Source organism: Scomber japonicus, chromosome 7, assembly GCF_027409825.1.
Source record: "Scomber japonicus isolate fScoJap1 chromosome 7, fScoJap1.pri, whole genome shotgun sequence".
Classification (NCBI taxonomy): domain Eukaryota; kingdom Metazoa; phylum Chordata; class Actinopteri; order Scombriformes; family Scombridae; genus Scomber; species Scomber japonicus.
This window is the reverse complement of record NC_070584.1, coordinates 3,090,175-3,113,192: the sequence shown is the minus strand read 5'-3', so window position 1 is coordinate 3,113,192 and position 23,018 is coordinate 3,090,175. Positions and strand designations below refer to the sequence as shown.

General features: G+C 38.5%; 1 protein-coding gene across 2 annotated transcripts in view; it reads left to right on the top strand.

Moving 5' to 3' along the window:
• Positions 1-23,018, top strand: part of trappc8 (trafficking protein particle complex subunit 8) — a 79,611-nt gene that overhangs the window by 21,934 nt on the left and 34,659 nt on the right. For both annotated transcript variants that reach the window (XM_053322040.1, XM_053322039.1), the window contains 12 exons: positions 13,064-13,160; positions 13,708-13,970; positions 16,535-16,650; positions 17,543-17,693; positions 18,605-18,705; positions 20,210-20,315; positions 20,600-20,731; positions 20,876-21,100; positions 21,430-21,535; positions 22,105-22,299; positions 22,529-22,704; positions 22,865-22,939. In XM_053322040.1, coding sequence (XP_053178015.1) covers positions 13,064-13,160; positions 13,708-13,970; positions 16,535-16,650; positions 17,543-17,693; positions 18,605-18,705; positions 20,210-20,315; positions 20,600-20,731; positions 20,876-21,100; positions 21,430-21,535; positions 22,105-22,299; positions 22,529-22,704; positions 22,865-22,939 — 1,743 coding nt within the window. The remainder of the gene's footprint in view (positions 1-13,063; positions 13,161-13,707; positions 13,971-16,534; positions 16,651-17,542; positions 17,694-18,604; positions 18,706-20,209; positions 20,316-20,599; positions 20,732-20,875; positions 21,101-21,429; positions 21,536-22,104; positions 22,300-22,528; positions 22,705-22,864; positions 22,940-23,018) is intronic.

The window sequence follows — 23,018 nt, the reverse complement described above, 5'->3', positions numbered from 1 at the left end:
TGTTCTTCCAACCATATTCTCTCCATGAGAGGGAGCATGTTGTTTTCCACTGTTCTTCATTTACCAACTCCCATTCCTCCTCTGATAACATCCTCCCTGTCTCTTTTTCCCACTTTTCTTTTATATATGTTGTATTATTGCCTTTTAATCTTTCGATTTCTTTATACAACCTTGTGATTAACTTTTTGCCCTGGTCTGAATCATATGCTGAAATGAATAATTTAATAATCCCAGACTCAAGTTCATCCAAATTGAACTTTTTTATATTTTGCTCCATATAATGGCGCATCTGTAAATATCTATATAAATCCTGGTTGTCCAATCCGTACTGATTTTTTAAATCCTGAAAGCTTTTAATGATTTTCTTTTTGAAAAGCTCCCAAAATATTTTTGGTCCCACTTCCCATCTACTGAATCTATTATCTATTGTGTTTGGTGTGAAGTCTGAGTCATGTGCAATCCATCTCAGTACCTTGCTTTGCTCAATCAGGTTGTTCTTTGATATAATCTCAAACCATATATTTAGAGATAATCCCAGCCAAGGATTTAACTCCTCTTGAAGATGTTCCCTCAGTTTTTTATCATGTATTATTGCTTGTATTGGAACATGTGCATTTGACGTGAGACATTCAATGTCTTTCCATCTTGCACTGTAAGCAGGATTGCATAGATACCATAATGTTTTTAACTGTGCAGCCTGATAGTAGCTTTTCAGACATGGTAGGGCTAATCCTCCTTTATCTCTGGGCAGTTGCAGAGTTTTAAATCTTATTCGGGGTCTTGTCCCCCGCCAGATGTATCTGGAAATGAATTTGTCCCATTCTATAAAGTCTTTTTCTGTTACTTCTACTGGTAGGGTTTGAAATACATATAGTAACCTTGGAAGAACATTCATTTTAACGACTTCCACTCTCGAAATCAAGCTTGTGAAGGGGATTAAATTCCACCTTTCCATATCAGATTTGATTCTTGATATTAATGCATCATAATTTAGAGATTTCAATTGAGACAAATCTTGTGGTAGGTTCACTCCCAAGTACTTCATAGATTTTGAGTCCCAATTAAACTTAAACCTCTCTCTAGTTTGTCTATCAGGAGTATAATTAAATGTGAGAATTTGGGTTTTCCTCACATTCAATTTATAGCCTGAAAACAGACCAAATTCCTCAAGTGTTGTCATGAGTGCTGGAAGAGACCTAGTGGGATGCGTTAAGTATATTAATACATCATCTGCGAATAATGCTATTTTCTGTTCATCTCCCTTAATAGTGATACCTTTCATATTTTCATTTTGTTTTATCCATTGACTCAGGGGCTCCAAATAGATAGCGAAAAGGAGTGGGCTAATTGAGCAGCCTTGGCGACATCCACGTTCTAACATGAAAGAGTTTGAGAGATTCCCATTAATTCTAATCCTGGCTGTCGGTTTATTATACAAAGATTGTATAGTCTTAACAAATGTTTCGGGAAAGCCAAATCGATCCAGCACCATATATAGGAAATCCCACCTGACAGACTCAAATGCTTTTTCCGCATCTAGTCCCAATATTATTGCCTCCATTCTTTTTTTAATAATGCTTTGCATAACATGTAATGTACGTCGGATGTTGTCTTGCGTCTGTCTCTGTTTTATAAATCCAGTCTGGTCCTGGTGAATTATGTCTGGTAAAATTAGTTCTAAGCGTCTAGCTAAAATAGCGGTGAATAGTCTGTAGTCTTGATTAAAGACACTAACTGGTCTATAGTTAGAGCACTCCATTTTGTCCTTCCCTTCCTTTGGGATAACTGAAATGTAAGCTTCCCTCCAAGAATTTGGGATTTCTCCTTCTCTCAACACCCAATTAAACGCATTCTTTATCAAGGGGATCAATGGTTCTCTAAGCACTTTATAGAACTCTGAGGTGTATCCATCCGTACCCGGGGCCTTGTTTGTCTTAAGCTTTGAAATAGCTGAATTTATTTCTTCTGCTGTGATTTCCTTTGTCAGAGTTGAGTTCTGGGCCTCTGTCAACTTTTTTAAATTTAGGGAGTCTAGCCATGTGGCTATCTGATCTTTATTATTTATTTTTGGTTGGGAATATAGATTTTTATAATATGATTCAAAACATTTATGTATCTCTTCTGTCTTATATTTTGGTAAATTTGTAGCAGAGTCCCTTATTTTATAAATGTTATTATTTGCCATTTGCTTTTTTAAACTATAAGCCAGCAATTTTGTAGACTTACTACCTGCTTCGTAGTATCTCTGCTTTATGTACATAAGTTTTTTTTTGTATCCTTTTAATCTTTTGATTTATTCTCTCGTCCACCTTTTTTTTTATGTTCTTTTTCCAATTGTTTAACCTGTTAGACCCGACGGACCCGGTACCGGGTCGAGCGAGCGCTACAATTGTTTACTGCCTGTAAAAAGTTAATAAAACACTGTGGTGTTCTTTTTCTTCAAATGTTTCCAAAAGATGAGGCTTCAACTCTACCAAAACAACAGTCCAAGTGTATTTTTCTCAAACACAGTTTGTTTGGCAATAATTTAAACAAACAACAACAAAAATAACAGCTCTGTGAATATAAGGGACAGCCGAAATTAAACGCAGTAGTGCACATATATCTGCTTGCTCAACTCACTCATGTTAGGTGTCAAATTAAACTAGAGAAGCTCATCTTTCTGCTGATACCAAGCACAACATAATCCGACCTAACCAGCTCGTGTCAGCCCCGTAGCAAAGACGCAGCAAAATTCAGCATTTTATTGTCAAAATGTGAAATTCAGTGTTTATGTCTCAATATTCCATAAAATAACAAAGCAAATGTCATCAACAGCGATATATATTGTTTCCTTACCTTGTCTTGGTCATTTTGAGTCTATCTGTACAGTTCTCCGATCAAAATAGACGCCATGGTGGCCTATATTGCAGAGAGAGCATTCTCGCTGCTCGATTTCATACACGGTCTTTTGCTTCCACCTACGGGTCGTGTGTTGGTATTTCAGACTCAATGACACTGCAGTGATATTCTACATCTCGCGAGCTTTCCAACGAGATCTCACACTCCTATGAGACCAAAAGTAAACCGGGTAATATCCGTCAGTCTTTCCATGCGTAACCAGTGTTGATACTAGCGATCTTTACGCACATTACGCGCGAGCGCTTTCAACCGTTGTATTTTGAGGACATTTAGCAAGTTTTACAACGTCTGAGAAGCAAAAACAAAACGGATTACAATACTGGAGGCCTTGGACGAAATCCAGAACAGGAGTGATGTCGAGGTAGCAGACTCATCTGATAGCAGCAACTCTGACTATGATGAAGAGGAGGACACATATTTTCTGCTGCGCAGGGATCCAGTCTATGAGTAAGTTATTGTGTTTCTTATACATTTTGAACAACGTTGCAGTACATGTTGGCAATTTTACAGACAATAGCGACTGTTTTGGTTTTTATTTCACCTTTTCAAACAATAGCGTCAGCTGATCTGTGTAAAGGGACGAGCCACAAAATGGCCTACTTTGAGGTTTTGTTTTCTTTTGTACATATATGCGTGTATTAAGTTATATATGCATTTTGTTGGCATGTTTTTCACAAAATCTGATATTTTATTTATTTATTTAATATTAGTGATTTTGTTACTATTATCAGATAGCCTAAAAACATGTTTTATTTCCCCTACACGCTCACTCTAACAGCTGATTTGTGTAAAGGGACAAGCAACAAGATGGCGGGGGTTTCAATCCTGACCTTTCACCAAATCTGATATTTTTTCTTACTATTATCATTACACTATTATTATTATTATTATTATTATTATTATTATTATTATTATTATATTTTTGATTTCATTTTACCAACCTGCTTGTATGTTTTTTTTCCATTATTTGTGCTGCAATCACTATTTGTACATAGTAGCTCAAGATTGATCTCTTTTGGCTAAACAGGTTATGATGAATTGGGTAGATGTATGTGGAATGATTCTCATCATTTATCTCCATTTGTCTCCAAAGCCAAGAGGATGACCAACTGGAGGAGACCCCAGGTCCATCTGGCACCAGCAGCACTACAGCCCCCCAGCCCTCCAGCTGAAGCGACATCTCCTCTTTCTAGCGAGGATGATGAAGATGAGGAGTTGCCACCGGCAAGGAAGACAAGGCGTGGTTCTGCTTCCTCAAGATACATGACACACAGTTCAGAGAGCCTCTGCATCTACAACAGTGTCACCCTTCCTTGCCCCAGCCCCCGTTCCTGCCCCAGCCCCCTTCCCAGTCAAAGTAGGGTCTTTCACCTCAGTGATGTTATTATGCAAAGTTCATTGTTTTATTCTTATTTATTGTTCTTATATATTTTTTATATTTGTACATAGTTTACAGGATTTTCATTGGTGTTTTGTCTTGTGAAAAATACTTTTACAAGTTTTACATGTTCATAATAAAATTACTCCATTTGGAGACAAAATTATACAATTTAGTTGTTTTGTTTTTAAAAAAAATGATTTTATACAGTGCACAATGGGCCACAAGGTAAATTTCATATCCAAAAGCTCCAGTAAATGGTAATAGACTCCTGTAATGGACATAAGTTGTATTTTTCAGCCAGTTTCCTTTGGAAGTGGCAAATAACCTATTTGGCACACTTTGGTGCCAAACTGTGCCAAATTGTGCCAAATGAATGTCCGCCTAGTCCTATCCTTACTAAAACCTTTGTGGAGGCTTTGCCCTTTGCTCAAATTCTATCAAATTTGGTAAATGTGTAGTCAAGGAGTTGCTGAAGGTGATCAGTGGCATCTGTGTGCATGGAATTATTGTTAGCATGGTGTTATCCTCTATCAAATAAAAAAAAAACTAGGCGAGGATAGAAATTTCACATTTCTCCTTTGTTTTACTCCAATTTACTCAGGTATAATAACAGACACACTATTTCTGACACTGGGAATACATTCCCTGAGGTCCCTAGATGTCCCCAGACACCAAGGGAATGCATATGAACCTTTTAATTGTGAAGCAATTCTTCATTTACTTTGGGTATGTCTTTTTAGGCGTTTTTTCTGAAAATATGGCTAGGGCTTAAGAGGTTAAGCTCTGATTCTAATTTATTGAGTTTTTCCTGTTTTGTCTTTTCAAATACGTAGATTTAGCAATTAGTTTTCCTCTAATCACAGCTTTACACGCATCCCACAGTACTGATGGAGACACCTCACCATTGTCATTCTCCCTTACATACATCTGAATTTCTTTGGTAAGCTCTTCCTTCATTTTACCTTTTAATACATTTATATTTAGCCTCCAAAGTGTTGATTTGGTTTCTTTTGACATAGCCAAGGTCATATATACTGGACTATGGTCTGATATGTCTCGGATTCCGATGTCACACTTTTCAATCCTATAACTGTCCTTGCTGAACATGAAAAAATAATCTATCCTGGAGTAAATTTGATGTGGTGCTGAAAAAAACGTATAGTCTTTCACTTTAGGGTTTAATTCTCTCCAAACGTCAATAATACCCAATTCGGTCATTAAATTTACAAATTTCTTATTAATCCCTGGTTTCTGTGTACCACTGGCTGAGCAGTCCAGCTTTGGGTCTAGTCTGATATTTAGGTCCCCTCCCCAAATCATAATACCATCCCCCTCTGAAACCACTTTATCAAACAGCTGCCTGTAAAATACCCAGTCTGAACCTGGGGGGGCATACACATTCAGAATAGTGACCAATTCACCCTCTAGTCTCCCCTTAATCAGTACAAATCTTCCTTGTTTGATATTTCTGAAAGCTTTTCAAAAGTAATTTTCCCTGCTACCATAATCGCCACACCTCTTCTATGACCTGTACTATAAGATGAAAAAAATACTTGGTTAAACCCATTTCTTTTTAGTTTTTCGTGTTCTTGCTCAGTCAAGTGTGTCTCTTGTAATAGAGCAACTCCAACTCCTTCCCTTCTCATTTTACCCAGTACCTTGGACCTTTTAATTGGGTTAAGTATCCCATTCACATTATATGAAGCTATTTTAATTAATTTTTTCTGGGTCGCCATATTCACTTTTCCCTTCTTTGACTCCATACATACCCCTTATGCTACAAAAAAGGTGGACTGCCTTGAACGAGACAAAACCAAAACCAAACACATTCACCCTAAAACTGGTGATGCCAAAAACCACTTCCTCGTGTGGGGTCTGCATTTTGACCCTGTGTGAGTCCTGGTGGAAAGTTTGCTCTGAGGGATGACCTCTTCCTTCCAAGAGAAGGGGGCCCTCTGTGCTGCAGTCAGCTTTGTCCATATTGTGACCAGCAAGTTCCAAATGAAAGTAAAGAAAAAAATAATGCAATAAAAGCAACTCAAAAGTAGCCCCGACTTTTTTTTTTTTTTTTTTTTTTTTAAACAATAATAATAGAGAGGTAGTTATAGCCTGTCAGAATAACCCAAGCTACATAAAATAAAATGAGGGCCTGTTTCTCACCTTAATGGTTACAAACATACAGTCCAGGTGTGAAGAAAGCTGCTCAGTCCTCCTTTTCGGATCACATGATCCATCACCTCTTATCCTCGTTCCTCCTAAAGGCTTTCAGTTTTTGTTTAAATCCTGGATCTATCTCCCTGGGTGTTCGGCTCTTCTCGGCTCGGCTGGCCTGCCAGGTGAGGCGCTTGATCCTCTCCAGGACGCTCTCCGTAGGTTTCACCACCGTCACCTGAAATCCTCTCCTCGCCATGTCCGCGGTCGCCTCTTCAGCCGTGTTGTAAACGCAGATCTCTCCCTTGTAGAACACCCTTAGCTTCGCTGGAAACGGTGTTTGGAAGCGTATTTTCTTCTCTCTCAAAACCTTTTTTGCCTCTGTATATTCCTTGCGTTTTTTCAGTACGTCCGGAGCGTAATCATGGTCGAGGAACACCTTTCTCCCCTCGTACTCAAAACCTCTTTTCTGCCACGCGATCTTTATGATCTCTTCTTTGTTTCTGAAGCTCATGAACCTCACCACTATGGATCTCGGCGGGGAATCCGGGGGCGGGTGCAATGCTAGAGCCCGGTGAGCTCTCTCAATCCGAAGGTGAAGAGACGGTGTCAGCGCCAGCTTTTCCCGTAGAAGCGTCTCAGTAAACTCAATCATAGAGCTGGCGTTGTCCTCCGCTCCCTCCTTCACCCCATGAATCCTGATGTTTTCCCTCCTCGACCGTCCCTCCTGATCCACCAACCTGATCTCGAACTGTTTCTGTAGCTCCAGGAGTTCAAACGTGGCGTCCTCAATGTGCTGCAGGCGCTCCTCGGCTTCCACTATCCGCGTCTCAGCGTTATCGATCCTGTTATTTGTTTCTTTGAGCTCTTCCTTAATTTCCTGGAGAGTGTTCGTGTTTTCACGACGGAAATCCCGCAGTTCTCGTAGTATTGTCTCCAAATTTGCCATTTCTTGAGTGGACTGTTCAGCTTCTTTTTCACTGCTTGGGCTTGTATCCCGCGACCGTGTAGCTGCTGTTAGCTCGTTGTCCTCTTCTGTTAGCTCTGATGCTAATAGGTACTGTTCGTCGTCACCGTCGACTTTTAACTCGGGTTTTTGAGGCATTGTCTTTGCCCTTTCTGTTGTATAATTGTCACGTACAATATCTGCCCACTGGTATTTATCCTGGGCGTCCCAAATTTAAAGTCGGGGAGCACACTCTTTATGCTGCTGCCATGTTGGATGTGCACCCGGAAGTCCGAAATCACTTTTTCATCAAAGTTAGAGTGGAAGCGTCAGTTAGCTAGAGTGTGAGAAGCAAAACTGACCTCCATTTTTATTTTTAACTCGAGCTCATGGCCAAACCGTAAAAAGGAGACAAATAATTTTTGGTCAAAATGTAGATATAGGTGTTGGGATTCATAAAATGTGACTTTGACAGGCGGGGTCTGCACAAAATTTAAACGGGGGGGCCGAGACCGGCGGCAATATCTGTCTCGCTGCCCATTAAACCTAATGTAATCATCTTCTTTTTTCAAAAGAATCTCACTCTGTGTTCGCACTGAGCTTACTCACTCATTTTAAGGAATATCTGAATAAAATAAACACTGTCAGAATCTGCCGGCTTCTGTGTCTCTCACAGTGTTTTCGGTTTTTGGACAGGAGTAACGGTTTTCTCACAGTTTACAATTGTTCGGGACCTTGTCAGAAGCCAAATTCTGGGACATTTTCAGAATTCTTTCCAAGCAGATTCTCAAATCGCCGTAACAACCGCAGGGCCTTATCTGACCTTGGCAACCTGTTGCTGGGCAGAATCTGACCTACTTTTTTGTGATTGGCTGAACTGACCTACCTTTTTGTGATTGGCTAATTCTACCTGTCTGTCTGTTTTGCCAGTTAACTGAGCTAATTCATTTGAATGGATTAATTCATGTTTACTGTGGACACAATAAATAGTTGTATTGTTTTGTATTTTAGTTATATGATTTGTGGTATATAAAAAGATTCAACATTTATCAATAGAAGATGAACAAAATGTGCATAATATAATTTCATACAACCAAGTAATTTAAAATAAAATGTGTAATAAAATCTACTCTCTAAATGATTTCAATATTTACTTAATAATTTCATAACAGTGATGTTCCTGTCTGTGGAAAAAATGAAGTAGACTTTAATTAATAAGTTTAAATAAATATTATTTATGCTTAAATATGATTAACATTCACTTAATATCTTCAGGAATGTTAAGTTGAGAATAAAGTACATTCATGAAGAAAAAATAAATCTAGTACTCGTCCCGGCAGTAGCCCCGTGGCACTCAAAATTTCCCTGGAATTTTCTAGTTTATAATTTAATATTACTTTAACAGCTCAGGGATATCCAATAACCTGTTGTCTGTGCACTTTTTTGCATTGTCAGTTTGAAATAATGTTCTGTTTTTGAATAAATGAGTGGAAATCAAAATCTGAATAATGGACTGAAATTAAAGTAATCGTTAGTTGCAGCCCTATACTGGCTCTGTGCATAATATAATTTCATACAACCAAGTAATTTAAAATAAAATGTGTAATAAAATCTACTCTCTAAATGATTTCAATATTTACTTAATAATTTCATAACAGTGATGTTCCTGTCTGTGGAAAAAATGAAGTAGACTTTAATTAATAAGTTTAAATAAATATTATTTATGCTTAAATATGATTAACATTCACTTAATATCTTCAGGAATGTTAAGTTGAGAATAAAGTACATTCATAAAGAAAAAATAAATCTAGTACTCGTCCCGGCAGTAGCCCCGTGGCACTCAAAATTTCCCTGGAATTTTCTAGTTAGTGCCACGGGGTTCAAGCTCCGAGGCACTCCACTCCAGAAGCTGGAGAGGAGTGCCTCGGGGCAAAGCCCCGAGGCAACTATTAATCTTCTCAATACTTAATATTATTATTTTTTTTTTATTCTTCCGCCGTTTTTCGGCACGTAACTCCTCCCACAGTTTTGAGAAAATCCCGACAATATATACATCAAAACGTGCGGCTCGATCGGGGGAGGCGTGCTATGACTTTTGGTGTTGAAATTCCAAAGTTTCCCAAAGTTATTCCCAAAAAACCAGAAGATTTCTCCATTGAAAATGAATGGGAATTTTTTTTTAAAAACACAAAAATTCACCTTTTTTCAGAGTCACCTAGTTCGCTCATACGTGCACATAGAAACGTCATTCAAACTTTAAAACGAAGGAAGATTTGTCCTCTCTGGAAAAATACCAAATTATTTTACATAACATGTAAACTTTTCAAACTATGAGCAGTCAAACGAGGAGTGGAAATCACTTTTTCTTCAAAGTTAGAGTGGAAGTGGCAGTTAGCTAGAGTGTGAGAAGCAGTAAAATATAACCTTAATTTTCATTTTTAACTCGAGCTCACGACCAAACCGTAAAAAGGAGACAAATAATTTTTGTCAAAATGTAGACATAGGTGTTGGGATTCATAAAATGTGACTTTGACAGGCAGGGTCTGCACAAAATTTAAACGAGGGGGCCGAGACCGGCGGCAATATCCGTCTCACTCCCCACTGACTCTAATGTAATCGTCTTCCTTTTACAAAATAATCTCACTCTGTCTTCACACTGAGCTTACTCGCTCATTTTAAGGAATATCTGAATAAAATAAACACTGTCAGAATCTGCCGGCTTCTGTGTCTCTCACGGTGTCTTCGGTTTTTGGACAGGAGTTATTGTTTTCTCACAGTTTGCAATTGTTCGGGACCTTGTCAGAAGCCAAATTCTGGGGCATTTTCAGAATTCTTTCCAAGCAGATTCTCAAATCGCCGTAGCAACCGCAGGGCCTTAGCTGACCTTGGCAACCTGTTGCTGGGCAGAATCTGACCTACTTTTTTGTGATTGGCTAAACTGATCTACCTTTTTGTGATTGGCTAATTCTACCAGTCTGTCTGTTTTGCCAGTTAACTGAGATAGCGGCCGAGCTAGTATTGATACTCTCTCTATATATACATATGAATTATATTGACAGTCTTACTGCTCAAATGCAGGCTGGTGTGTGCGTGAGTACACACTGTGTTGTAGTGCTTAGAGTTAGTGCATGTTCCTACTGCCTTGTGCTCTGTGTGCTACTCTCTGCTGTACTCGTCCCGGCAGTAGCCCCTAGTTAGTGCCACGGGGTTCAAGCTCCGAGGCAACTATTAATCTTCTGCATACTTATTATTATTCTTCCGCCGTTTTTCGGTGCGTAACTCCTCCCGCAGCTTTGAGAAAACCCCGACAATATATACATCAAAACGTGCGGCTCGATCGGGGGAGGGGTGCTATGACTTTTGGTGTTGAAATTCCAAAGTTTCCCAAAGTTATTCCCAAAAAACCGGGAGATTTCTCCATTGAAAATGAATGGGAACTTTTTGAAAAAAGCCCAAAATTTCACCTTTTTTCAGAGTCACCTAGCTCTCTCATACGTGCACATAGAAACGTGATTCAAACTTTAAAACGGAGGAAAATTTGTGCTCTCTGAAAAAATACCAAACTGTTTTTACATAACATGTAAACTTTTCAAACTATGAGCAGTCAAACGAGGAGTGGAAATCACTTTTTCGTCAAAGTTAGAGTGGAAGCGGCAGTTAGCTAGAGTGTGAGAAGCAATAAAAATGAACCTTAGTTTTTATTTTTAACTCGAGCTCACGGCCAAACCGTAAACAGCAGACAAATAATTTTTTGTCAAAATGTAGACATAGGTGTTGGGATTCATAAAATGTGACTTTGACAGGCGGAGTCTGCACAAAATTTAAACGAGGAGGCCGAGACCGGCGGCAATATCTGTCTCGCTCCCCATTAAACCTAATGTAATCGTCTTCTTTTTTCAAAAGAATCTCACTCTGTGTTCGCACTGAGCTTACTCGCTCATTTTAAGGAATATCTGAATAAAATAAACACTGTCAGAATCTGCCGGCTTCTGTGTCTCTCACGGTGTTTTGGTTTTTGGACAGGAGTTACGGTTTTCTCACAGTTTGCAATTGTTCGGGACCTTGTCAGAAGCCAAATCCCTCAGAATTTTGAGACATTTTTCAAGGCAGATCCTGAAATCGCCGTAGCAACTGCAGGGCCTTAGCTGACCTTGGCAACCTGTTGCTGGGCAGAATCTGACCTACTTTTTTGTGATTGGCTGAACTGACCTACCTTTTTGTGATTGGCTAATTCTTCCTGTCTGTCTGTTTTGCCAGTTAACTGAGGTAGCGGCCGAGCTAGTATTGATACTCTCTCTCTATATATACATATGAATTATACTGACAGTCTTACTGCTCAAATGCTGGCTTGTGTGTGTGTGTGTGTGGTATATAAAAAGATTCAACATTTATCAATAGAAGATGAACAAAATGTGCATAATATAATTTCATACCAATCAAGAAATTTAAAATAAAAAGTATAATAAAATCTACTCTCTAAATGATTTGAAGATTTACTTAATAATTTCATAACAGTGATGTTCCTGTCTGTGGAAAAAATGAAGTAGACTTTAATTAATAAGTTTAAATAAACATTATTTATGCTTAAATATAATTAACATTCACTTAATATTTTCAGGGATGTTAAGTTGAGAATAAAGTACATTCATTAGGAAAAAATAAATCGTGTACTCATCCCAGCAGTAGCCCCGTGGCACTCAAAATTTCCCTGGAATTTTCTAGTTTATAATTTAATATTACTTTAACAGCTCAGGGATATCCAATAACCTGTTGTCTGTGCACTTTTTTGCATTGTCAGTTTGAAATAATGTTCTGTTTTTGAATAAATGAGTGGAAATCAAAATCTGAATAATAGACTGAAATTAAAGTAATCGTTAGTTGCAGCCCTATACTGGCTCTGTACAGATGTGTACATTATCCTGTCAAGTTCATTTTTATAGATCCCAACTTTTTCCTTTGAAGTGGTGTATCCCCCTACAATGCATACACAGCAGTTACAAGTGAGACCCCTGGACTGTGCATAAACTTTCTGCAATTAAATTAGTCAAAATTTGAAGGATCTTTGTTTGGGCTGCCACACTTTTTAACAAACTCTATTCAATTCAATTCAAAACACTATTTGTCCCCAAGGGGCAATTTAAAAGGCACGAGGATCATGAAATAAGATTTAGCTTTTACTTTACTTTACTTTGAATGGCCAGACCCCCAGATATATTATGGATGTTAATCCTTTATGTGGATTAGCAGCAGTGCAGTTTGAGACCCTCAGGTAGGAGTTTCCTACTGTAAAAGTTCCAAGTACCCACTTTGTTTCCCAAGGTGAGCAGGCTTTTTCAGTCCATTCCCCTCAGCTGTGGAACTCCTTGCTTGAGTATCTCAGACTGGCCAAATGAATCGCCTCTGAAAATTCACTTTTATCTGAATACCATATCTTAAATTGTTTTTGTTTTATTTTTGTATGCTTATTCTTTTGCTGGGTTTTGCTTTTAAATTGTTCTTGTAATCAACAATCCATCTGTTTAAGAAATGCTATGTGAATACAGTTATTATTAAGTGATTGTGATTGAACCTTGCTTCACCATACATATTTGCTTTTGTTGCTCAGCACCAATAATTGTATTCTATAATGTGATCCCTCACAATGTGCCTTGTTAACATAACATGACGACCTTTCCCTATTGCAGGATATGCTTGATGATCTAGCCCCAAATCTTAACAGTTCTGCTGTTGAAAATGATGTCAGTGCAGCTGAAGTGGACCATCACCACTTAACTAAGAAAGGTCAGTCACTTCAATAGGTCCTCTAGACAACCAATAGTTATCTTTTGTAAATTGTTGCCATAGTAATGATAAAATGAATAGTTGACAACAAAACTTATATTGAAATTTATATTCCACTTGATTTATTGCACTGAAATATTTGACTTTGAAAAACAGCTTTTCTTATTTGTGTTATACATTTTTCAAGTCACTTTGAAGTTGAACAATTTCAAAAACCTTTTATGCACAAACACATACACACAGTTGGATGCTTTTTGTCCAACATCCCATGTGGGTCACAGGGAGACCCAGTACATGCATGTAATGTTTAACATAAAGCCCATCAGCCTCCAGTAGAGGGCAGAGGCTTATATATATGATATGGTAACCCTAGTTATATAAGATAGGAAGAATATTATGATATGGTAACCCTAGTTATATAAGATGGAAAGAATATTATGATATGGTTTGTGATTTGATAGAGGTGTTACCCTTAAAGTCCAGGAAAGGGGCTTGCCTAATACAGTTACATTAAAGTTACCTTCATTTTGACACTGCTTCCAATTAGATGGAGTGTTCAACAGCCTGGAGAACCATCCTCTCCAGCTGGACTCGGTGAGCAGCTCTGGGAGTCTGCACACCCTTAGTGCTGTCAATACTGACCCCAAGAAAGGTGCAAGGGATCCTGAGAACGTGGTGGGGGGAGCAGGGAGCCATGGGGCATGTCTGACACTGAATGACCATGACCACATCAGACAATTCATTCAAGAATTCACCTTCAGAGGTCTGCTGCCACACATAGAGAAGAACATCAGACAGCTCAATGACCAGGTACAGCGATGCAGACGCAATATTATATAATTTTGAATATTTATTACATAAGAGCAAGTTGTTAATGGTATTTTAAGAGAATCTACTTTTCTGATGTATGAATGGCATGATGAATGTCTGAAGGAAAGTGTCTTTACTGGAAAAAAATATACATATTGTGAACTTAAATGGTAAATGTACTTAATGTAATATATATAGCACTTTTCTAGTCGTTATGACCACTTAAAAACGCTTTAATACTACATCTCAATCACCCATTCACACACATTACAGGGGCTACCACGCAGGGTGACATGATAACAGTGGAGCACTCCCCCTCACTTTGCTAAGACTGTAAGATGCTTTTAAACGAATTAATTCATTATTAATGCTGTTAACTTTTGGCTGCAGACCATTTATTTTACTAACTAGTTGTGGTACATATTAGGGGTGGGGGAAAAAATCGATTCATGTACATATCGCCATTTTTTATGGGGTGATTTTAAAAATCTATTTTTCTCGTCAGAATCGTTTTTTTTTTTTTCTATTTTAGAGGCTCTATTTTGGCCAAGTGTTTTATTTAATTACCTTACAGCACTACCTTCTCAGCGCCACTGCAAAAGTGACTGTGCTTGAAGTAACCTGACGTTAACTATGTTGATCACTTAAGCTAAGCTTAAGCTACTGAAGTTGGGGGAGGATAAAAGCAGACAATCCAACTCTCCTGGACGTCCTGTGAGTCTCCAGCATATTGATAACGGCTCCATGACGCCCGCAAAAGAGACACAATCTCCCGGAATCTGAAGCGAGCAAAGCAACAGCGCGCACTAGAGTGACTGAGCGTGTGTGTGTGTGTGTGTGTGTGAGTGTGAATGAGTGACTATCAATGCAGCGTGTGTGAGAGTACAGCGTCCTGATAGTGTGTGTGTTGCTGCTTATTACACCAATCGCACCTAAATCTTGTAAAGTGTAGTTCACACTACATAAAACTAGAAAGTCTGTGCTGCATCATGCGCACATATGCACTTGCACAAAAGACGATCGGTTTTCTATCGCTTTTGCGCGTCGTATCAATGATATAATGTCACTGTGTGGATCATTAACCTTGTTGCAGTGTGCTCCCTGGTTATAGTTAGTGAACTATCAGCTTCTACCTGCTCAGATCTCACAGTCAGCAGTAGGAGAGGAGGAGAGCAGCAGGGGAATCTAGCACACATAGTTTGTATGGTAGCCTACTGATGGAAAAAGTAAAACTGGTAACTAAACAAAAATAAACCATTATTATTATTTATCTTTTATTTATTGTTCCAACAGCTCAGGTCGACTGAACAACAGAAAATACCTATTTTTGTGTAGTATACATGTGTATGTTATTTTGTTAAAGCTATCAGACATTACACTACTTCAGACAGCACTGAGTAGTCAGAGCATTTGAGCTATTGAACAATTCATTACATTGACACAGACTGATGTGCATTGTTTATGGGAATGTCATTCATGGTTTATCATCTCTAGAAGTGTATGATTCAACTTGTTTGTTTTTTAAGAAGGAAAAGAAAATTGCAATTATTGATTATATCGAATCGCAATACTTGTAGCATTGCAATTATCGAGAATCGTGATACAAATCGAATCGGCACCTTAGAATTGTGATACAATCGAATCGTGACCAAAGCATATCGTCCCACCCCTAGTACATATATTCATCTGTATGCAAGGTTATTGATAAACTGTGGAAATAATAAAAGTCATTCATTTTCACTGAAGACTTTTGTGAGCCAACTTTTTTCCACACAAAAATGGATAAAGAATTGGACCAATAAGCAAAATCAATAATGGCATTTGTATCAATATAATCATATGAATTCCCATCCCTACTTGATAATATAGAGACTTCTGAAGTCAAGCATGGCACTAAGATTCTTACCCTCAATGAATTTAAACTGACTTTGAATTTGATGAATATGCATTGTGACTGAGTGAGATATCGTCTCTCCAGAATTGATTCAATTCCAGCTTTTCCAGAAACATTTCAGTTACTACTAAAATTGATCCACATACAAAAAACGGCAATAATAACATTTAGAAATAGCATAAGGACCTCTTGAATACTGAATGCAGTTAGAACTGACTGAATATTAGAATATTAGACTGAATATTATATCAAACTGACTATTACTCTTCCATGACCCTGAACATTAAGGGTGACTTTAGTTTATAACAATATTATATCTAGAATAGATCATTTCAGTAAATGTACAAAATACACATTACATATACTTTACACTTGTTACATTGACTTTATGTTACTTTTGTTTGTTTGTTTGTTTCTTAGTTTCTTAGTAGGATATCTTCAAAAACGACTTCAGTGATTTTAATGTAATGTAGTGAAAAGAAATAAGTGATTTGTTTCTTGTTCAGATTGAAAACAGTAGTTCAGTAACCATGAGGAGCTGACTGTAATCAATCGGTTATAAGAGCCACACCAGCTGTTTCACAGTCAGCGCAACTGGACTGGTGCTGTTTAGCCTGACCTTTCCCCGAAATATCCCATCACCCAACACATGATTTGCCTCTGTCCACAGCTGGTCTCCAGAAAAGGTCTGAGTCGGTCTCTTTTCACTGCAACGAAGAAGTGGTTTGGTGGAGGAAAGGTTCCAGAGAAGAGCATCAGTGAACCAAAGAGCACGTGTGGCCTTCTGTAAGCCTCTGGCACCATTACCTCATCAGATTTCATATACCCACTCATGTCATTTCAAAAAGATTCTACATTTCATTTTATTTATTATTCTTTGGGAAATATATGAAACTTAAGGAATGACTTCAACAGGGCTCCCATGTATTTATTAATTTAAAGACCACGTAAAGTGAATTCAGACATTTTCTTCTAAACACATTAAATAGGTCATAAATGTATTTCTAAAAAAGGTGTAAAAAGCATTTCAACCGTTTAGATTTTAATTGTGGAGCTAGGCTTCACAAACTGTGTTTCAAGATTTCTGTGTTCAGGATTTAGTGGTGATTAGCATAAACCCGCCCCTGTTGCTGTAGAGGTATAAATACATTCAGCACACTACTACTGCTACTACTACTACAGTCTACAGTTAGCCAGTTAGCTGAGTTAGCTGCCAAGTTAGCCGCCGAGCTAGCAGCTGAGTTAGCAGCAGAAAACTCTCAAACGTAGCGTCCATGTTTCTGGTAGAAGTGGTGACTTTGATTGACTATTGGCGAACTCGACGGCCACGCCCACAGCGTTTGGTAGCAGAGAAACAACTTTGAAGCCTAATTTCATATATTTGGCAATTTTTTTAAATTTGGCAGAGTGGTTAACAACACACTTGTCTGTTGTATGTCAAACTCAGAACACATATTTATTCTTACTTTACACAGACTTTAACTTTTTTTTTCTGATATGCACTCCTGGCCTTTAAGGTCCCTTTTTAGGTCCCATATGTTTTTTTAAATAGTTTTTATCATATCTGTATCTTTTTGAGCTGTTGTAGTGGTGAATTTTCCCCACTGTGGGATCAATAAAAGTTGACCTTATCTTATCTCATACATTGCTAATTTGACCTTCTTCTCTATGATGGCAGCTATCCCCCAGAAGCCCCTGAACTGCAGATCAGGAAGATGGCTGACCTGTGCTTCCTGGTCCAGCACTATGAACTGGCCTACAGCTGTTATCACACTGCCAAGAAAGACTTTCTGTCAGACCAGGCCATGCTGTATGCTGCAGGGGCATTGGTGAGAAAACACACACTCATATCTGTCAGTCTATGCTTATGAGAACCTTTTTTAATCACATTTCTACAATAAAACTTGAGAATGACAATTTTATATTTTATCAAGAGTAATTTTTCTTGATGGTGTTAAACATCCACTTTGAAAAGAAAGAAAGGTTATATGATGATGACGCCGTTAAAGAACACATTTATGCACATTTATTTATGCGGACCGATGGCGTAGCTACGTGTAGCCCTCTGCGTCGACGCAGACCCCTACGCCGTAGCCTGACATGCACCTCCAAAAAATCCTAACTACGCGTCACGGCAACTCGGACCGCAAGGGCTGTGATTGGTCCGGTCAAAACGTCAGTTCCTCCAGCAGTTGCTTTATTTATTAATAATGAACAAAAGGTATGTGTTTTCTGTTATTAGAGCACATAGCGCAATGCTACATGCTACTGTGACCAGAAGATAAACAAGGATACAGATAGAGACTCCTCTGAAACCACACACACACACACACACACACACACACACACACACACACACACACACACAGAGTCACCACTAGCAACACGTTCCCTCAACGCAGAACTTCGAAAGGACAACGACGGCCTAGCAACGGTCGCTCCGACATGTATTAACATGTCAATGGATACACAATTATAACAACATTAAACTGTTCCTTAACTGTTACTTAACAAAAATCCTCCAGTAAAGGTAAAAATGAAAAATAAAACAGCACAACTTTGTCAAAGAAATCCCCACAATATTTGCAAGCGCTTGCTTTTTATAAAATTATGTGACTTCTTTCTGAAGTCACATCATTTTACTTAAACCCATGCATTTTAAATCATGATTCTCTGCTTCTTTTCTTTATTATTCCATATGTCCTCATGTTCCATCCCTTCATTTTGCTGTCTTCTGCAGGAAATGGCTGCAGTGTCAGCTTTTCTGCAGGCTGGAGCTCCTAGACCATATCCAGCACACTACATGGACACTGCAATACAGACATACAGAGATGTCTGCAAGTATGACTTAGTTACATTATTTTCTTCAGTCTGCTGTTTAAGTTTGAGGGGGACACATCCTCTTAGTGATGTTTTGTCATTTTTATTTTGTTCTGATGTCAGAAAGTTCCAAAATTTGAGGTGAATGTATGCTCCCTGGGAGTCAGAAGCTAGGGCTTGAACCTGCTCTAGATGCTTTGTTTGGAATGTTACCTCTACTTCCTCCTTGTGATAACGTTGGATTGTCCAAGCTTGCCATGTTCGAGTAAAGATATTCCAGTCAGCCCAAGATATAAATATATACCTAAATATAGACCTGGGAATATGTAGAATACGTTTTTAGGTAACAGGCTATTGTGCTATTGCAATACTTGGAACTATCAGATGCCTTTTTTTTTAAGTTTATTTTTATTAAAGTTTTCAGGTTTTTTCAACAATATAAAAACAAAACAAAGCAAATAAACAAACAAAAAGAGAAAAAAACGAAAATAGACAGAATATAAGTGAACAGACAGGTTGACATAGACATACATTAGTGCAACATGGAGTGATCATAAACTGGGTTACACCAACACCAAAGGGGTCTCAGCTGAGCTGACATGACATCCAAATACTGGCTGAAACCAGTTAAATTGATGCTTTTTTAACAGTTCTTGTGATGGAATATAATTAAAGGTTAAAATTTGGGTTTTTTGGACATTAGGCATGTAACCAAAGTATTTCCCATACGTCCCCAGGATATTCATTAGCAATGGTACACCAGACTCAGGGTTTTTGAATGTTACTAACACGTCATCCGCGTAAAGGCAAATTTTGTTTTCGACACCTCCTATAGGTATACCCTCCAAAGCAGTCTCCTCTCTGATGGCTTGTGCCAGTGGTTCCATAAACAAATTGAAAAGTGAAGGGCTAAGAAGGCACCCTTGTCTACATCCCCATTGTAGTCTTAACGAGTTTGAGAGACTTCCATTAATTGTTATCCTTGCTGTTGGTGAGGAGTAGAGGGTTCTGATTAATAATTCACAAAATCCAAATCTGCTCATAACTTGAAATAAAAAGTCCCAATCAACTTAGTTAAAAGCCTTCTTAGCATCAAGGCTGAGAAGGACTGCACTCGATTTTTCCTTGGAAATGTTGTCAATTATATGAAGGGCTCTCCTTATGTTGTTGTGTGTTTGCCTGTTCCTTATGAAGCCTGTCTGGTCCTCTTCTATCAAGGAAGGCATTACTGTTTGCAATCTCTTGGCAAATATAGCTGCATAAATGTTATAATCTGTGTTTAAAACACTGATCGGTAGATACCTTTTACAGTACCTCTTATCTTTTCCCTCCTTTGGTATAATTTATATGAATGCCTCACTCCATGATGGTGGGAGGAACCCCTCCTTCAGGGTAAAATTGAAAGAAGCTTGTAATAAAGGGAGCAGTGGCTTTCTCGTGCCCTCATACCATTCTGGAGGTGCTGGAGTAATTAGTGGGGGAAAAAATGTTTGTTGACAGTATGTCTTGCTTTTGCCCTGTATAGGAACATGGTGCTGGCTGAACGCTGTGCTTTACTCAGCGCTGAGATACTCAAGAGTCAAGGCAAATACTCAGAGGCTGCAACTCTCCTCATTAAAATGACCAGCGAGGTGAGAAAATAAAATACACAACATTTTCAGTCCCATTCTACCATAAATTGTGTTTATTGAAAACTTACCAATTCATTGTTTTTCTTTTCACTATGAAGTCCACTATGTAGTGCGTTGTCCGTTTTCTAGTGTTGAGTACTGTACTGTACTCTTACTAGTTGTGTTTACAGGCCTGAGTGTCTTCATCAACTGTTTTCTATTTGAGTATAGATGGATTAATTAATTCATGTAAAAATACAGTGGATTAATTTAGCTTGGACCTTTTCATTAACTTTTTTGTCCAGGACTCTGACTTGCGCAGTGCTCTGCTGTTGGAACAGGCTGCCCACTGCTTCATTAATATGCGTAATCCCATGCTGCGCAAATTTGCCTTCCATATGATCCTTGCTGGTCATCGTTTCAGCAAAGCCGGACAGGTGAGTCTTTCAACCATGTGATGATTTGTAAAAGACATATAGAGCTTATTGCCCTCCTCTCCCTCCTTATTTTCTGTTTCTTATTGGTTGCCTTGTGTACATCACAACATCTTCTGTCTCCTGCCTTTTACCTTCTCCATGTAGAAGAAGCATGCACTGCGCTGTTACTGCCAAGCCATGCAGGTGTACAAGGGGAGGGGCTGGTCTTTGGCAGAGGACCATATCAACTTCACCATTGGTCGTCAGTCCTTCACGCTTCACCAGTCAGAGAACGCTGTAACAGCTTTCAGACAGATCCTGACCAATGACAGCAAGCAGACAGCCACACAGCAGGGCGCCTTTCTCAGAGAGTATCTCTATGTTTACAAGGTGACTACAGTTTGTAACCAGGTCTTGATGGAGTCTACTTTATATAGCAGAGACTATAGGTGCCATAATTTCTTAAAACATTTTTTAATTTAATCAAATCTAAAAATCTAGTTATTATTGTAGCACCGTGTATATGCAAAACCTAAATATCAAATTAATAAATGGCCTTTAAATAGCTCTAGAGGCAAATGAAGATTTGATTGGGACATTTTAGCCTTCACTCTGGTTGAGTAGTTGTTTTAAATAAAACAGTTCTCAACCACAGATGTAAAATACTGCTCGACTGTTTGTGGGTTGAACACTTAACATGTTGTTTGTGTGTTTTCCAGAGTGTTATGGGAGGAAATGAAGTCAGCCTCCCCCAGCTGCCTCTGCCCTGCATCCACAGCTCAGCTACAAGAGTCTACTTTGGACATGAACGCTGCCTTGCAGAAGGTAGCACCCTGATTAGTAATCTGTTATTTTTTCAAGCATGACAAAATCTGTTTAATCTTTCTCACACATGACCATTTGCTTTCGGTACATGCTTAGAGTTTTTCATGCATCACAAATTGTACACACACAAAGGCTGGTTTATGTGGACAGAATGAGTTGTGGGAATGTATGGAGTGTATGTGTACACTTTGGGGAGGTGGGGAGACAATGAATTTTGGGGTAGACATGCTATTTCCTTTTTTTTGTTTTGTTTTGCTTTCATTGAATATGAAAAATGTACTGGTATGAGCATGTGATCTCTGAAATCGATATAAAAGCAAATAAAAATTATTTTAAAAAACAGTCATAGCTGTAAGAGTTCATCTGAACTAAGCTGTTGTATGCTAATCAAAATTTAAAAAATATGCTCTTAACGAGAATTACATTAAACACAGAGGTACATTTCAGCAAAGGTATACTTTTAAGTTAGGAGTGAAAGGTGTGAATTTAAAAACGTGTCAGAGGAAACACTGTCACTATGTTCAATAACTAAGCACCAATTTTTAATTCTATTTCTCTAATATGTGAAGGTGAAAAGCAGGCAGCCACCCATGTGTCCCTGGACCAGGAGTATGACCTGGATTTAGCAGCCATGTGGAGCAATTTAGAGGAGCAGCTTGTGGCCGCCGTCAATCGGGGGGTCGTCCCAGGAAATTTCCAGCCTACCCAGTGCTGCCTGAACAGCCAGACAGACAATCTGCATCATCCACTGGCTGTGGTGGAAGGTTAGAGGTCCTCAGCAGACACAGTGGACCTGTATTTGAAATTATATCTAGACTGTTAAGAAGTACAAATAGCTACTTTGGTATTGAGGTGTTCTGACATATCAGTGTCAACCAGGAATGACAGTTTTCTGTTCCTATAACTAATTTGATCTATTCTATCATTGTAATTAAATTGGACTGTATTGTGCCTGCCCAGGATAGAGCCCTTTTTCTGTCTTTGTATCTGCAGAGCCGATCATAGTGGAGGTGACATTTAGTAACCCTCTTAAAGTTTCCCTCGCATTGTCCAACCTCTCACTACTCTGGAGGTTCACTGCCGATGGCGTGTCTCCATCTCAGGAGAAGACGACAGAAGAGTCCTCAGAAGAGACCATCACCAATGAGAAGGATACCCTGGCTCCAGGGGTGAGCAGTCTGGGCCAATTTCCTCCTAGAAATTTAGATTTAGATTTTGGTTCAATTCAGTTCGATTGATAGATGCAAAATACAAAATAATATTTAATAATATTATATAATAATATAATAATGTTTTCATTGTCTCTTCAATATCTGATTCCTCTTGTAGATGACACAGAAGGATGATTTTGTCACCACTGAGATCATCCTGGAATTTCACATGGGTCCAGAAGAGACTAAAGTGGTAAGTTTTAGCTACTAGGTTAAGGCTCCCAGTTCCTTTTAAAAAATATATTTTTTACAACATAATAATAATAATAATA